Below are 16913 nucleotides of genomic sequence, written 5' to 3'. Positions count from 1 at the left end.
AGAAAAACGCAACGGCTGGCCCTTGTCAGAACTAGGGGATTCCGTGGCGAATCACAATGCATCCTGCGTCCACACTGGGGTGATCAACTGCAGGAAAAATTCCAAAAATATTGGACCCTGTTGGCGCGCATCGTCATCAGCCGAGCCACGCTGGTATGAGTCTGAGACCTAGACCTTCCGGAACGTTCCACTTTGACAAGTGCATGAGACAGCGCAGATACCTAACAAAGGCAAGGCGAATGTGATCACAAGAAAATTCCAGCTCCAAAACTGACACACCATCCCAAGACAAAAAAAAAACTTTTTCATCCTCGGAGTTGTCCGTTTCCTCTTTCCGGGACTCGGCGGCTTGTCCTGTAGACCGATTCTCCTCTTGGTCGGCCACACTCGACGGCTGCGCCTCCATTTCATACCCCCCCGGGTGGTATTTTCCCCGTCGTAGATCCTTTCGGCGATTCTTCTCTCGCGGGTATCGATCCCTTCGATTGCGTGGGATGACTCGGGCCGAGTTAAATTCATAAACATTGGTCAGACAGAATAATGAATATCTCACTGCCGTCGTAGCTCTGGGAGCGGACGGTCAGAAGCCATAGAAACCCCGGATCCTACGATGAACAAAACGACTTGACACTGGTGTCGACATTGTCGTCGTCGGATTGATCGGAGTCGCATTGGGATCAAATCGTCCATCATCACCATGGCCCAGCTCTCTGTCCATGCCATCATCGCCATCGCCCTGGCGGGCGCCGTGCTGGCCGTGACCATGGTCGTCGCATTCCGAGGCTATCTCGGTGCGCAGGAAATTAACAAGGCCCAAGGCGTCCGACCACCATCGCACGAGCAATTGCTCTACATGCGTGAGGTACGACAGCGGATGCATCGCTTGATCTACGCGGAGAGCGTTGCGGGGACCGCCCCTCCTAGCGTCTTTGCGGGAGGCAGTCGACGCGGCTCGCAGTTGCGGGACGGTGCCATGTCGCCGGGATATATGTCGCATCATCCGTCGAGTGCTCGAAGCGGAGAGAAACGGCCCAGAGGGCCAATGGATGCGGGCAATGGTACCGGAATGAATGGCCAAAGCCGGAGCTCGGCGGCGGAGTACTACGATGATCATGATTACTACTACGAAGGAAATCAGAACGGAAACGACCACGTGGGCGCCTCGAGCTCAAATTCCAATGGACCCGCGTCCTATGGAGGCTCATCGGGGTGAGTAATGCTGTCGTTGGGATTTTTCCTCTCTGGGTTCAGTCGAGGTGACTCGGAGTTCTAACTTAGGGTTTATCGCGGTAGGCCCTACAATTAACGACTAAACGTGAAACGACTTGCTTTTCCCATGACTCGACGACATGATCGACATTTTTTTCGGTTCATGTGTTATTTTGAATGACCATCTCCCTTTTTTTCGCATTGGCGGTGTTCAGTAAAAGCGAAGGTTGATTGGGTTTTGCAATTGGGTTTGCATGGTTCGAACATTGCATTTTTCAATTTCAATTTGATCCGAAACGCTTTCTCCTTTGTCCCTTTTCCTGGTCGTTTTTGGAAGCCTGAGAATTTCTCGAGTGTGGTCTGTCAACTCCGACCGCATTGCGCTCGGTAAACTTCCCTCTGCCAATGCCGTGGGGCGAATATCGTCTGGTAGTATCTGTCATGACCCATGAAGTGATTCAGCGCGAGCAGTCCGGTAGATTCCGTCGCTTACACCTCATCAATGGGCGTTAACTTTATCGATCAAGACCCGCGGGGTGACTTGATGGTGAACAATGCTCGTGTCTCCTCACCATCGCTGCTGCCTGACGCGTTGATCGACGAGCAGTGTTTACAAGCGTAAATTGAAGAACCGATCAGCCGCGCTTTTCCAGTCGTAGAGAGAGGCATGCGTTGGATATTCCATTGTCCGGGAACTGATTTTAGACTACTTTCCCCTCCAACTGCTTGCTGGCTGGATCACTCGCCCAAAGGATGCCCATGTGGAACAGATGCTATTCCTATTCCACAACAGCACCATTAGTGTTGTATTTCCTGAATAGTCTTCTTTCAGTCCTGTTTCTCGATTTTTTGGGGCCGTATCAATTTCATCCAGCAGGTAGCAAAGCAATTCTCTGTCTTTGTCTCGGTTGATCTGTTTACTGGTTCCCATTCCTCTCATCCTGGCTCTATATGTGGAAACGTTTCAGCTACCATGATGTTGAAAGCTTCAGAAATCCTCGTTGGCTTTGTTCAGGAGGCGTATAACATCAATGCGTTCCACATGGCATGGAGCTCAATGCACGATCCTTCCCAGTCATCAGAAAGAAACGGAAGAAACGATCTGAAAGTGAACCATGCCTCCGAAACGTCAACAGGCGATAAGCAAGAAAGCGAGCTCCTCGCGTCAATCAGATGGAATATCCGGTTCTCGAACATCTTCCGGCAACAGAAAAAGAAAGGCTTCCCCCTCTAAGGGAACCGAGACCGGAAAGAAGGTTAGGGAGCGAAAAGGTGCGAGAGCAAACACCAGCAGAAGACATGGCCCCAGATCACGCCTCAAGTCTAATGGATCACGGCCAGAAACTCCTCCTATCTTGACTCACGCCCCGACACGGCGGCTGAACGTGTATGTGTTTGGGACAAATTATTACGGTGAGCTTGGTCTCGGAGACGCAACCAACGAAGTCATCGTCCGGGAACCAATCGTCAATCCCAAGCTCCGCGCAGAAACCATCGGCGTGGTCCAAATCGCAGCCGGAAGATCACACTCGGTGGCATTGACCCATGATAATCGAATCCTAACCTGGGGCGTTAATGATGACGGGCAATTGGGCAGAGATACTGGTGCCAAATCGAAATCGAAGAAGGCGCGCAAAAGTTCTGACAAAAACAACGCTGAAGAGAGCGACACTGAAGAGCTTGGGCTTCTCGACGAAAGCACACCAATGCCGGTGGATTCGTCGCATTTCCCGGATGGAACGGTTTTCACACAAGTAGTCGCCACGGATAATGCGACGTTTGCCCTTACGAATCAAGGGCTGGTCTATGGCTGGGGAACGTTCCTAGTAAGGGCAATCGTTGGCCGTGTCATGTCCAGCGCTTAGTGGCTCATGATGGACCAGAACAGTAAAAATGACAGAATTCTCGGCTTCTCCGCAGAGGGGGAATCCCAAAAGACACCACGTCAGGTACCAAATCTAAAGAAAGTGATCAAGCTTGCTGCCGGAGCACAGCATGTCCTGGCACTGACTTCAGCCGGGTCAATTTTCACCTGGGGCTGTGGAGATCGTGGCCAACTGGGAAGAAGGCTTCTCGGCCGCTTGAACCGGCCAACGGGCCTTGTGCCGGGTCAATGCGCTCTCCCAAAGAACATAGTGGATATTGGAACTGGGCTTTACCACTCCTTCGCCATCCGAAGAGATGGCAAGGTGTATGCCTGGGGTGCGAACAATTACGGCCAACCCGGCCACACCAGAGGTGCCGGCCATACGGACGCCGGCGTCCCATACCCAACTGAAGTTCGAATTTTCCGAAATCATGCCCAGTTGACGTTCATTCTGGGCGGAAGAGATCACAGCATTGCGGTGACGGAGCAAGGCCAGTGCCTGGCATGGGGCCGGATCAATCAGAAGGCCCTGGGCATTCTCTTAAAAGACATTCCACCATCCAAAACTATCTACGGCGCTCACAGTGAGCCACTGATCTTGAAAGAACCGACGGTGATCCAGGGAATCAGTGGCAAGGTTGTTCATGCTACAGCTGGCGGAAACCATTCCATTGCCGTCACGGAGGAAGGCGAGGCCTATAGTTGGGGTCTGAATGCCCAGAACCGGGCTGGCCATACTGATTTTTGGATCGAACTGCCGACTCGGCTACAGAACGAGCATGTCAAGGGGAAAAAGTTGGTTGCCGCTGCGGCAGGAGAGCAATTCAGTTTGCTGGCTGGGGAATATCAGCCGTAAGTATTTATTACTGTCCCGTCAACAGACGATGTGATCGTACTGAGTAAAGTGTCAGTGATCATCCTCGACAAGCGGAAGCAGATTCTGCAGAAAACTTCGCCAGGTACTTAGGGCTGTTCAATGACGTGAACGATTCTCTGTCATGACTTTACGAGGTCGGACATTTCCTGAATGCTATATAATACAACGACGAGAGAACAATAATATAAACAACGACTTTTGGGTCATCAGGGACCATGTTTTTTCGATTCCAGCGATAAATACAGGGTTCAGTAAGGCACCTCAGCCATCGCAGCTGGTGTCGATTTGGAATGATCCATCGTCTAGTCTCAATCAATACTCCGTATGTCAACGAGGTCGTTTGTGATTACGATCCATTGCCTTCGAAAGGGCCTTTTCTTTCTCTATACCTAGTGGATCCAGTTCCATCAGGAATCAGAGGTCAATCACAGATCAGGTCTTCCATAGATTCAATAGTTAATACACCACGGGGAAGAAAAAGAAGTCAATAATCTAACATCTATTCTAGTCACTCTGTCTTTGATGCAAACTGCTCCAGACACAGCAACTAATAGCATAACAAACAGAATCTATAATCACATTATGGCCATTGTTTCTATCATGCTCGAAAAGGAGAGCTTTAATAGTCCAGGCTCGTCGAGCTGTTGTTCAATGATGTGATGGTAGCAATCACATCGGCTGGCTCGAGCAAATGCCAGCTGGCCAGGGTCTGTTTCGAGCTCGCACCCACCGTCACGGAGAAGACGTGTTGTGGTGGCAGCGAGGATTCGCGCAGAGCACGGAACATGTCTGTCATCCCATTAGCGAAATCCCATATAAAAAACACCTGAAGATTGCCTACCTTCATCGGTAAAATCATCACCCAGACACAAAACAAAGTCCGGCGGCTCGGCAAACTCCCTAACTAATCGACTTGCGATGTTGCCCTTGTTGACAAACGTCGGTCGCACCTCGAGGTTGGCTTTGCCAGACATCACCTCCACGTCGTACCGCTTCATGACCGTTTCCTCGAGTTGCTTACGGCATTCCTTAGCCTGGAACGCGCCATACTCCGGATCTGCGCGGCGGTAGTGCCAGGTCAGCGCCACACGCTTGCGCTCGATGAACGAGCCCTGTGTACGCTCAGTGAAGTGCTGGAAGATGTCCATCACGTCCTTTTGCCAGGACATGTCCGTCCGCGCGGCGAGGTTCTCCCAGTCATCGCTGCGTGGCTTTCGAATAAAGCACCCATGTTCGGCGCTGAGACCCAGTTCCGGGATGTGGCCCATCCATTCGTCCAAAAAGGCTTGGTCGCGGCCGCTGATGATCCAGACGGAGTTCTTCGGATCGGCTGCCAGACTCTTGATTGTGCGGATGACGCGGTCGGACGGAATGGCCGCTTGTGGATCTTTGACGATGGGCGTCAGCGTACCGTCGTAGTCGAACATGAAGAGCCGTCTCTTGGCCTTGCGGTATTGCTTCAACAACAGCGTCCTGTCCAGAGTGGGTGTCGCAATCGACTGGTCAAACGAGGACAGATTCGTGAGCAGGCGGTTCAGATACTGCTGAGTCCACGAAGTGACCGTGTTGGACGTAACGTGCTTGTACAGTTTTTGATGCATCTCTGCCTTTTCTTCCTCGCTCATGCTCAGCGCCCGGTCGATAGCGGCCGCTACGCCTGACAGATCCCATGGGTTGATGGTGATCGCGGCTGGGAGCATCGCAGCAGTTCCCGAGAATTCAGACAGGATGAGCGGACCGTGACTCTTTTGCTGGCAGAGTACATACTCTAGACTAGTCGTGTTCATCCCGTCGCGGACGCTAGTGATCAGAGCCACATCAGCAACCCGCAAGAGACCAAAGTACTCTTGCTGGGAGATGTATTGAGGATAGTACTGTACGGGTGAGAAGCTCAGAGAGCCAAAGCGCCCGTTAATTGTCGACACCAGATTCGACACCTGGCTGCCAATCTTATTATCTGGGTCCTCTTTCTGTTCCTCCATGCTCGTCGGGCTGGTAACCTGAATCAAGACGACCTTGTCACGCCATTGTGGATACCGATCGAGGAAAACTTCGAACGCCTGGAGTTTCTGCGCTACACCACGCACGCTGTCCAGCCGATCTCGTCCAACAATGATTTTCTTGCCAGCGTACAGTTTCTTGATACCTTCGACGACTTTTTCAATGTCTGGCGAACCGTAGGCAGCTTTCAAGACATTGTTGACGTCGATGCCTGTTGGAAATACATCCACTGCGACATGTGCTCCGTAGGCGTCTACACCGGCGGAATTGGAATCGAAGCCTAGCACCCGTGTGCAACAGGACGAGAAATGGCGCGAGTACGAGTATGTCTGAAAGCCGATCATATTGGCGCCCAAAACACCTGTGAGAATTTCCTTGCGCTTCGCAAGGCAGCGGACGTATTCGCTGCTGGGGAAAGGCGAGTGCAAGAAGAAACCGATGTAGATGTTTGGCAAGCGCTGGCGCAGAAGATTCGGAAGAAGGAACAAATGATAATCATGGACCCAGATAATGTCGCCGGGCTGGTATATCTCCAGAATCCTATCGGCAAAGAGCCGATTCAGCCGAAGGTAGTCTCCCCACCACTTGCGCTCCGAGCGGCCATCAGAAGGACCATTGTGCTTGTAGTGCAGAAGAGGGTAGAGCTCCCGCTCGGCAAACCGCCTCCAACGTGACTGGTCCTTCAACAACAATTCCTCATCATTGGGCTCGTCACTCTCACTCGACGCCCAGACCGGAAGGATCTCGCCATATTTGCTGTCTTTCAGGTGCTCCTCCAGCCTCTGTCTATCTTCCTTTGTGAGGCGAATACCCTCCACCAGCGGATGGGCGGGCTGTTTCTGTGTTGCATCAACTGGAACAGGCGCAGCAGCCTTGTTAATTGCCGTCGCCTCCAGGGATGGCGTCACACTGGGGGACTTCTCATTTAACCCGACGGACAATGGAGGAGTTCGGCCGGGGAGAACGGGCTCAATTTCGCCGGTCCAACCGACAAGTACGTGCTTCCAAGGCGATTTTTCGGACGCTAGCTGGACAAATGAATCAAACATCGCCGACTGCCCTGGCCGGTGTCTCAATTCCTAGAATACGGAACACATTAGCAAACACGTCGGTAATCATGAAAGCGGCACATATTTCCATACCCAGTCCGATTCAGGTGAAAAACTCAGTCGATAGGGAATGCAAAAGGCAGCGCTGATAATGCGCCCGGACAAGTGCAATCCGGGATGAGCGGAGCGAGGATCTGTCACCACCGGAGAGTCCGGGCTGGTGGCTCCCACCAGACTTAAACGGCGAAGGAGTTCCGGGCCCGAGGCGGCGCCCGAGGCGGCCTCCGCCGGACTGATCGGCGATTTTATATAGGCATCCTTGGTTGTAGTGGCCGTTCCAGGTACGCTCGAGAAGTAGGACGCCTCGACGGGCTCAGACGGCTTCTCATCAGGCACCGTGACTGGAGTCGCCGTCGCCGACTTGACGTATGCGCCCTCGCCCAGAGTTGACAATCCGGGCCCTACCAGAACGGGATCCGGTTGATCTGGAGGGATTCGATCTGGAGTTCCTTGTTCGAATGCCATCTGGATACGGGGGAGGGTATGTGGAACGGGATTTGTGGTGCAGAGGAAATCGTGGTCAGGAGCACTGGCACGTTCTGCTCCAGATCAGCACATTTGTTGGGATCAGCGGTGCGTTTTGCTGGGAATTGGCGCTGATTGCGGTGCCAAAGGGCACTGAACGATGTCGAGCGGGGTTGGCGGGATGGGAGGTTGGAACGAGTGAGGGTAGGGTTGAAAGAAGGTTGCTATGGTGCTCTGGTCGCCATGGATGGACACGATCGGATTGATGGCGCCGTCGCAGGTACGAGAATGTTCTTAAGCAGAGGTCAAAATCTGCTGGTGTCTGGGCGAAACAAGGGCTTGTCCGCCGGTCCGTCCAAGGCGGGAGAACATCATGGACGACAGATCCTGGAAACGCCCTAACTACGTTCAAGTAACCTTACGATGGCACGGAGCAGTAACCACGGGAATACAGGTTTTTTTTCCTGCTAATTTATCCGATTGATTTGATGAACCATTAAACTCATCATGCATGGCTTTGCATGGCTTTCTATTCTCTCAAAAAGGACTGTCCAGAAAACGCTCAAAGGGGCGCAACGTGGCTGCAGCAACTCACCCCTGTTTCTCAGTGAATCCGTCAAAAGAACGCAGTCCAAACAACTTCCATTGGTTCCAATCGCCGTCTGAGAAGGCATGCTGTCGCAGCAAAAATTGAATTTAGCGCAGATGACATGCAGAATCGGCACAGTTTGACCGGAGTTGGTCGGGACTGGAATCCGCCATTGACAATGCCCTGACGCTGCGCGTTGCCCAGAGAAAATTCCCCGCTGGGCCTAGTGAGATGACACTGTCACGTCATAGCATGTGTAGCAAGGACTGAGTTCAAACTCAGAAGATGCTAGAAAACAACTCAGTCGGGCCGTACCATTTCACGGAGTAAAAGAAAGCGAGAAACCCGATGGCCAATTTTTCACGTGATTAACAGATCATTCTTTAGATCATGTGATTGATGAAACCCTTATCATGCCTTTTTCACATGCCAACTTTCAGCGTCTCAGCGGCGCCCCATGGTTGATCAATGCATGATTATCACCACGTGATTATGCCGGCCCTTATCCATATCTTATCACGTGCGATAAGGCAAATTGATTGGCCCGAGACCCTGCAAGGTTTCCAGTGACGTTCATGAAATCTGGTAGACGCCTGCGTAACCCGCGCGCATTTCGAAAACTGCCTGCACTGCTAGATTCAGCTGTTTAGATACTCGACGACCATTTGCATATGCAGGCCGAGTGCAGAGTCGTCGCTGCGAGATGTCGTCCTTTCGCTGACCATCGAGTATCTGCAGGCGCTCGACCATCAAGGGTTGGAGCCCTCAATCCGGGCAGAATCAGGCATTATCAAGTGACAGCACCGTTGGCGAAGAGACAGCCGGTGCTGATCTATCGCAACAGTTTACAGAAAACTCTTGAAAGACATCGGCAATTTAATCGATCAAATCTGATCGCGAAACGCCGTGATCGTCCGAGAATTACGGCCCAACGCCCGTCGGCACGCGAGGAAACGTCAAATGTCGACAAATCTGCATCTAGACCACAAGATGATGGATCAAATAAAAATAAAACACGGAAGGAGACTGCAAAGGTGAAGAGTGAAGCAAGAAGTCAACCCCCCAAAACAGAAGAACTGAAATCGTCTCAACACCGTCTTTCATGGACAGTTCGCGCGGACAGACCCGCGCAGAAACCATGGCTATCATTAGTCAATGGCAATGCCGACCAAGATAATGGCATGACTAGGCTGAATGCGGAGATTGAGTCTCTGCAGCGATACATGACGCCAACGCCGAAGGAGGTCACCGTGACGAAATCGATACTGCGGAGTATTATTGCAGTTTTGCAGGCCATATCACCCGAGACACCTCGGCTCATCGGCTCAAGGATGGCCAATATGGCCCTGGGCCATTCTACAGTGGATGTCCTCCTGCCGATCAGCCGTTCGCGGACGGGAGAGGTCGACCAGCAGACAATCTCTATGGTGAAGTCGGCACTGGAGCGAAGCACGCTATTCGACAATGTCCACGTCATCAATGAGAAATATCTCTTGATGAAGATTGCTCACAGATCCGGCTTACCGGTGGTTATTACCAGTCGGAGAAAGTTCCTCGAGAGCATGGAATTCATCAAGTTATGTCACGAGGAATTTCCAGAACTCTCTCCCCTCTACACAACTATCCGGATGATTTTGGAATCTCGGGGACTCTTCGGCAGCGACAACTCTTCCATCAATCCCTACGGCTTAACCCTCCTCATCATCTCATTTCTCAAACTCCACGCACAGGAACAACAATCAGGCCCCAACAACCTCGCCAACCTGCTCTTCTCCTTACTCGACACCTACGGCAATCAAATCTCCCTTACCACCACCGGCATCTCCGCCGAACCCGCCGGCTACTTCACCTTTGCCAGTCTCCGCCAAGCCACCCTGAATGCGATCCAAAACGGCAATGGCAGCGAACCGAAGCACCTGCGTGGCCAACGCGCCCTGCTCCGCTTTAAGCTGCACGCCAGCCACCGGAAAAACCAGCCGGCTGCGCAGCACCTCTGCATTCAGGACCCGGTCAGTCCGCTCCAGGACGTCGGGCTATCATGTACGCGCACGACGGAGTTGCAGAAGGCGTTCGCAGAGGCGTATACGCAGCTCCGCGAGGCGGTGGATTCTTGGGATCGGAATGATGGGTCTTTGACCAGGGACGACAGTATCCTGGCATCGGCGCTTCGGGCGAATTTTGATGATTTTGAAGATCTGAGGAACCGGATATGGTGGTATCGAAAGGCGGAGGAGATGAGAGAGGCTGGAAAGGAACCTCTCGATGATAGAATTGTACAATAGTTGCCCAAAACAACTTCAACCAGGAATATACCCAAATGTGGTATTGTACATAGCCTTGAATCCAAAAAAAAAAAAAAAAACTACCAATCTATGGGCCATTCTATATGTTTGGTCTATGATTTTGTTTTCATGCAACGACATTCCGCTTTTGCAGCCACTGCGCCAACCACTTCCTTTCCTGCTCCACTGCGTCCCGCGCGTGCCCACCCCCTACGCCGACGCCAATACCCCCGCGCTCATCGACCGCAATACGGACCTCCTCCGGCGTCAAAGCATCCACACCACCGCCACGGACAATCAACCGATCGTCCAGCGCAAGGTACTCCGCCCAGCGCCGCAGCCGCGGCCGATACACCCAGGGAACGAGAAACGCCGGACGGTCGATGCGCTTTGTAAGCCCGAACATGGCACACCCGAGGAGGACCTGCTCCGCCGACGCCGTGTTTACGAATTCCGGGGAGGCAAAATTCTCGGCCAGCCAGGTCAACTCCTGCTCCGAGCCAGGCTTGATGCTGGTTGACAGACCGAGACTAGCCTGAATGGCGGCGAGCGCGTCGCGCTTGAGCTGCGCGCGCTTCAGACGGGTCTTGTCGATTTGTTGCGGCACGCGGCATGTGTATGGGGTAACGGCGTCGCCGAGCGCTAGGACTGCGAGGGGTGTGAGCTCGGCGCAAATGAGGAGGACGAGCGCGAAGGGGATGGTGCGCCGGACATCGTATGCGGCGCGGCGGACCAGCTGGAAATTGGCTCGGCTGAGATTCAATGAATCAACGACCGTCTGGAATGGCTTCTCGCCTGCGGCCGTGGCGCGCGGCGGAGGTGATGATGGAAGGTATACGGGTAAGCCAAGCGACCGACGGAGCGGGATCGACGCTCGGTAGTTGTGGTAGACATTTTTCAGTCCGTTCTTGTAAAAGGTGAGGTATGCCTTGCCAAGGGCGATGTAGCGGCTGAATTTATCTTTGAGCGACGCGGTTGGGTCGACAGCGGCAGGCAGATCGAGCTGATCGGGGCGTGTGCTCGCCGGCGGGTTCACGTCCGCGGAGAGGGAAGTCGTCGTCGAGGATTTTCGACGCGCGAGAGGTGTAGGTTGTTGTTTCGGTTGCGGTGATGTGGATGCATACCGACGACTTACTGTTCGGTACTGCGGATAAAATTGAACTATCGCATCTCGCTCGAATGGGTCATGCTTGCTGCCCGTCGTCCAGGCAAATCCTCTTGTCAGGAAGATCCTGCTGCCGGGAGTCGCGGGCAGAGAAGTGCCGCATCGGCCACACAAAAAAGACATTGATAACACAATCGCTCGATGACTGTAACTAGACCTCGAAATCTATGCCATATCAACAGAACCCGTTGTTCCAGATCTATGTTGAAAGGAGCGCTGCCGCCTAGCAACACGAGCAGTCGTCCCAGAAATTTTCAAAAATGGAAATGTTTGTCCTGTTTGTCTCTACAGGGCTAGCCCTATTACTAAGTTCAGCACCTTGATGGTACATCGCTTCATAGGAATTATGGAATAGATTCTCCTGATTCATAGTATTGTTGAACTCACATTGAGAACAGTAGCCTCATTAGTAGTAGGTACAGCATCAAAGATAAAGAGTACATGTCAAAGCATATAATATGTCCCGAATCATACAGATTCTTTGTAAGTTGCCCCCGGGCCAACCTTGGGCTCAACACCATTGTCCGCACTACGGATACTAGCGCTGGCATCGTGATGCACCGGAGAACCAATGATGACTTCTCCATCAATGATAAGACAGTCGTGTGCATCTCCTGTGTCAATCGACTGCGGGACCAGCTGTTCGAATTTGAGATAACGGTACTCTCGCAACTCACTGCGTGCTGTGAGCGTTCTCGTCACCCAGTAGGACACGGCCCCAGCCGCGAAACTGAGCACCCAACCGAGGTAAAACATATGCGTGGCTTCATCGCTGACGGTCGTTGTACCGAAGATGCCGATGAACCCGGGCATAGGCAGCGCAAAGCCGACGATGAATGCGATGATGCTGCAGATGTTGACGCCGTAGAAGTAGTGGTAGCGTCCATCGGGGGATGTGGTGTACATGTCGCGGATATGGAGATTACCGCGACGAATGAGAAAGTAGTCCACGATCATGATGCCAACCACCGAACCTTGGAAGATGGAATAGCCGCTGAGGAAAGAGAGGAAACCGTTGGCGGTGGCAACGATCCTCCTGAAAGGTGTCAGCGTCAGCCATTTCCATTGATGGTTGGCCACTGGTCTTACCAGGGAACAATGGCAAAAGAAATGATCAGACACAGGAATTGCCCTCGAATGATGTTGATGTACCTCGAAGCGAGATACGTGACATCGGCCGCAAAAGGAACAATATTGCAAGCAATGGATGTGCCCAATGTTGAGAACGCGAACGATGCCGACGCGAAGAATACTCCTGCACGGGCCTTGGAATTATAGGAACGGTCCAAGATTCCGTTTAGCAGATCGTAGGGATTCCAATATGCTTCGCCGTACATGTTCTTGACGGCGGCCTGCCAGGACACTTAGATCACAGTTGTGCGTATGAGAGCGAGAAGTCTTACTTACCGTGGTGATCATGCCAAAAGCAGCACAAACTGTTTGCGCTAGAGGTAAACCCAGCAACTGGCCCCAGACTTGTGCATTGGGGGTTTTGGAGTATCTCGCCAAATCCGGAACCGTAACGAGCAACGCTGAATTTGCTCCCATCACCGAGTTGAACTGGGAGATGATACCCCAGGCGAAGATCGAGGTTGGAGGTCGCAGAGACTCATCTTCTAACTTGTCGGCAGACACACCTCCGTTGGCGGTCGTCGCCCAGCACACGACTCCCATTCCTGCGAGCGGGAATATGATAGACTTGACACTGAACAGATGGCGGATTTTCGAGGTGTGGATGAGCATGAACGGAAGAGTGAAGAGGAAAGCGAGCAAGAAGCCCACCAGGCCCTGGGTTGTAATTTGCTGCTCCTATAGGAGATTGAGTCCAGGGACCAAAACAGCTTCGATTTATCAAGCGATGCTTACTGGAGGAATATGATTCGGAATTCTCGTCCACCCAGGAAAGATACATCGCAGACAGATTGAAATGAACTGTCCTTCGTAGTAGAGTTGCACACCGCCTGAGCAAGGCCAGTGGTGAGTTAAACGTTGCGACAGATTGTTGGCTGGTACGACATACACCAAATGATGCCCAGCAGAGCACGGAGAACGACGAAGAAATACGATGCATAAGTTCCGAACGTGGTGTGCGCTAAGACCGGGTAACCGACATGATAGCGCGCGGCGGCTCGTCCGTTGAACACAATCACCACGGCCGACAGAATATTGGCAAAGAGAACGACTAGCAAGGCATCTCGAATCGTTGCGCCTAGTGCGATCAACGACGAACCTATACTCCACGTTGCGACAGCCCAGGACTCGCTCCACCTAGATCATGGTGGATGGTCAGTTGAGGTGCTACAATATCTGGATGACCGCTGAAGTAAGCCTACCAGTAGGAGAAGAAATTCCATGCCGTCCACGTCTGCCGTTTGGGCGGCGAAGGCAGCAGATCTTCATTGACAAGGAGAGACTTTGAACTCTTCAGCTGAATGGCATTGTGAAACGCATGCCAGGAGCTGAATGCACGTTTGGTGCGCTGCCATCGTGACGACTCCGTATCTGACAACATTGATAGAAACATGCATGTACCGATGGAAATCAGACGACCTGAGCTTAGACTCAGGAATCCCCTTCAAGCTTTAAGTACTATCGTTTCAAGTAGTCATACTCTCTCTGTACTAGAACGGCACTAGACTGGGTAAAGGGAGGCCTAATCTCAACTCAAATTCCCGGAGTCATGGAATCATTTTTAGAATCCCACGTGGGAATTCCTCGATTCTACTATTGAACAAGTGCCTTGATAAGCTCCAAAGCCTCCAATGTCTGGGAGTAGAGCTGGACTTCATGGGAATACGATGGGAGATACTACTATCAACGAGGAGCCAGTCTAGATCCAAATTGCTTTTTCGAGCAACGCTCGAAGTACTCTAGTAGGGCGCCTTCGGCATCTGTCCGCCAACCATGGAAGAGCTCCTATCGGAACGAGTGCCACTAGCCCATTTCGGCTAGCCCCAGCTTATCAAGGTCTAAGAAACCCCCACTTCCTGCGGGGGACAGCGGCCCAGCCTCTTGGCTCTCCCCGCCTTTTATGGCCTGGCGCTTTGTCTCAACTCTGAACCCGAATGAGTGGGACACTTGATGATATCAATGCGCAGGGAAGAACCAATCAAGGTACTTTAGATTGTAGAGAAACATACGACGGTTACGACTGGGGACGACAGAGGGAATTGTCCTCGATCATTCATGTCCACTTGACCCACAGAGAACTCCCACGGCAGACTGATCGGAAGCATTACCGTGATGCTCGGATAGCCATCCGTAAAACAGTGTCCTAGCTACTATCAGACCGCAAAGACGCCAACTGAGCTGTTGCTTGACACTGTGATCATCATGGCAGCAGGACTCGAGGTGCTAGATGGCGGCAAGCCATTCTATTACTGCCCCAAGGGCCCAATGGTCTTGGGAGAGGCGCCCATCTACCGGGCCAGCGACTCGACCCTGCATTGGGTCGACTGCCTGGCCGAGCCGCCAGAGTTGTACATCCTCAAAGTTGACCCTGAGACGGGCGATCCGATCGGGGAGGCACGGGTGTTGAAGCTGGAAGACAGCGTAACGGTGCAGTTTTTCCGCAAGGATAAACCGGGGAGCTATATTGCCGCGTACTATCAAGGGGTATGCTTCCTCGACGAGCAGACCGGCAAAATGGAAGTCGTCAAGGAAATCATTCCCACAGACAAGCGAAGTGAGCTTCGCTTCAACGACGGCGGAGTGGATGCCAAGGGCCGGTTCTGGCTGGCAGAAATTGACTTAAAGGCCATGGCGTACGGTCCGAATCAGTTGCCGGAGAGCTATGGAAGGCCCAAAGGACGACTCTGGCGGTATGATCCAGATGGGAGCCTGCATTTGATGATTGATGGTGGCATCATTTGCGGCAATGGTCTCGGATGGAGTCCAGACAACAAGACTTGTACGTTCTGATATGCTCCCTTTCCTCTACGAGTCCGTAACTGATGCCCTTAGTCTATTTTCATGATTCGGTTGCCATGTTGGTCTACGCCTTTGATTTTGACCTGGAGACAGGCAATATCTCAAACCAACGCATTCTGATTGACCGACGAACGTCCTTTGGCGAGCCCGATGGCATGGTGGTCGAGTATGTGGAATCCGGATTCCGGTGAACAGAAATGCTAACAAAGACAGCACAAACGGTAATCTCTGGATTGCCATGTTCGATTCCAACCGGGTGATGGTCTTCAGCCCGGAGGGCAGACACCTCAAGGACATTGTATTTACAGCGCGCAATCCAGCTTGCACCACTTGGGGTGGGAAAAACCACGACATCATTTTTGTGGCCAGCGGAAAGTGGCGTGGAAAGCGCCACATTCCAGGCGATGAAGGCGGCCATATGTTCCGCTTCAAACCAACTGATGCACGTGGTCAGCCAAAGTATGAGTTCGCAGGATGATAGCTAGCACGCCTCAGAGAAGCAGGTGGATGGACGCATCGCAAACTACAGTATTGCCTGCGAAGCAGTCAGTAGCCTAGGGAATAAACCAAAATCAGTAAATCAATTCGAGGAAAGCATTCAGTCATCCAAGAACGCTACTAAGATCTAGACCCAGTTTGCGTTCGGTGCCTGCTAGATCGGCAAAGCATCTAGATCCATCTCAAGCTGTTCTTGCCCAGCTACGGATGCTAGTGCCCGGAACTTGGAATTGGCAGCTTGTTCATGAAATCTGTCATTGAGGATGCCTTGTCAAAGGCATCAACTTTACAGTTGCACAGAAACTTAGCAGACTGAAGGCAACAGCGTTCTGACGGTCTTCGTATGCCGTGTTAGGCTCTAGAATCCTGCGGCGGGGAGTTTTGTCGATCGATGCATGGCAAGTAATTGCCATGCAAGTTCGGTAATCTAATCAAAGCCACAATACACTGGCTGTTGGTCTTTCCCGGACCAAGACTTTGGATAATCCCTGTACCAGCATCTTCCCCAGATTCAGTGATATTGATGGCCAAAGATCAGAGCTACCTGCTCATCGGCATACCAAAGCGGATATTCGGAACCTATGATCGACCATTCTCTCACAACTGAGCAAATGCCGATGTCCCGATTGTCAAATAATCGACTAGGCTACTCCCTATCGTAATGGCTTTCGGCCTAGTCTCAGTCACGCATTCAATCAACGATATGCCCCTGAGAACGTCGTGCATGCCTAGTGCCAACGTGGTCGTTATTTTTTTGACCGACAAACTCCCACGAGAATCCCCATTCCGGTGCTGACCGTGGCATTCCGAGGGCGATCAAAGAGGAGAAATTCGAGTCATGCGACTTTGAGAGTCGAATTTGGAATTTGTGATTACTAAGCGACCCAAAGTGAGACCAGTTGTTTGCTACGTTTACATCGC

At 52.2% G+C, this 16913-nt stretch overlaps 8 protein-coding genes across 8 annotated transcripts; 4 read left to right on the top strand and 4 right to left on the bottom strand.

Annotated features, from left to right (window-relative positions):
• Nucleotides 1–697: 697 nt before the first annotated feature.
• VTN49DRAFT_1603 (uncharacterized protein) lies at nt 698–1306 on the top strand (the record flags this gene model as incomplete). Its single annotated transcript, XM_069409236.1, has 2 exons — nt 698–1209; nt 1294–1306. 2 exons carry the CDS (start codon nt 698–700, stop codon nt 1304–1306), a joined length of 525 nt encoding a protein of 174 aa, XP_069270642.1.
• Nucleotides 1307–2324: 1018 nt separating this feature from the next.
• Nucleotides 2325–4078, top strand: VTN49DRAFT_1602 (uncharacterized protein; the record flags this gene model as incomplete). The annotated part of the gene is made up of 4 exons (XM_069409235.1): nt 2325–2481; nt 2551–3035; nt 3093–3928; nt 3988–4078. The coding sequence occupies 4 exons, from the start codon at nt 2325–2327 to the stop codon at nt 4076–4078; spliced, it is 1569 nt and encodes a 522-aa protein (XP_069270641.1).
• A 494-nt stretch (nt 4079–4572) lies between these two features.
• VTN49DRAFT_1601 (uncharacterized protein) lies at nt 4573–7528 on the bottom strand (the record flags this gene model as incomplete). Its single annotated transcript, XM_069409234.1, has 3 exons — nt 4573–4742; nt 4795–7033; nt 7097–7528. The coding sequence occupies 3 exons, from the start codon at nt 7526–7528 to the stop codon at nt 4573–4575; spliced, it is 2841 nt and encodes a 946-aa protein (XP_069270640.1).
• Nucleotides 7529–7583: 55 nt separating this feature from the next.
• VTN49DRAFT_1600 (uncharacterized protein) lies at nt 7584–8202 on the bottom strand (the record flags this gene model as incomplete). Its single annotated transcript, XM_069409233.1, has 2 exons — nt 7584–7915; nt 8124–8202. 2 exons carry the CDS (start codon nt 8200–8202, stop codon nt 7584–7586), a joined length of 411 nt encoding a protein of 136 aa, XP_069270639.1.
• Nucleotides 8203–8788: 586 nt separating this feature from the next.
• VTN49DRAFT_1599 (uncharacterized protein) lies at nt 8789–10399 on the top strand (the record flags this gene model as incomplete). The annotated part of the gene is made up of 1 exon (XM_069409230.1): nt 8789–10399. One exon carries the CDS (start codon nt 8789–8791, stop codon nt 10397–10399), a length of 1611 nt encoding a protein of 536 aa, XP_069270638.1.
• Nucleotides 10400–10526: 127 nt separating this feature from the next.
• VTN49DRAFT_1598 (uncharacterized protein) lies at nt 10527–11687 on the bottom strand (the record flags this gene model as incomplete). The annotated part of the gene is made up of 1 exon (XM_069409229.1): nt 10527–11687. One exon carries the CDS (start codon nt 11685–11687, stop codon nt 10527–10529), a length of 1161 nt encoding a protein of 386 aa, XP_069270637.1.
• A 345-nt stretch (nt 11688–12032) lies between these two features.
• Nucleotides 12033–14076, bottom strand: VTN49DRAFT_1597 (uncharacterized protein; the record flags this gene model as incomplete). Its single annotated transcript, XM_069409228.1, has 6 exons — nt 12033–12600; nt 12654–12916; nt 12972–13373; nt 13431–13525; nt 13585–13832; nt 13898–14076. The coding sequence occupies 6 exons, from the start codon at nt 14074–14076 to the stop codon at nt 12033–12035; spliced, it is 1755 nt and encodes a 584-aa protein (XP_069270636.1).
• An 821-nt stretch (nt 14077–14897) lies between these two features.
• Nucleotides 14898–15972, top strand: VTN49DRAFT_1596 (uncharacterized protein; the record flags this gene model as incomplete). The annotated part of the gene is made up of 3 exons (XM_069409227.1): nt 14898–15474; nt 15528–15660; nt 15708–15972. 3 exons carry the CDS (start codon nt 14898–14900, stop codon nt 15970–15972), a joined length of 975 nt encoding a protein of 324 aa, XP_069270635.1.
• Nucleotides 15973–16913: the final 941 nt, after the last annotated feature.

The sequence above is a fragment of the Thermomyces lanuginosus genome (genome assembly GCF_041956635.1).
Source record: "Thermomyces lanuginosus strain ATCC 200065 unplaced genomic scaffold VTN49scaffold_22, whole genome shotgun sequence".
NCBI lineage: Eukaryota > Fungi > Ascomycota > Eurotiomycetes > Eurotiales > Trichocomaceae > Thermomyces > Thermomyces lanuginosus.
Note: the sequence above shows the minus strand (reverse complement) of the source record. Positions and strands in the feature narration are given on the sequence as shown.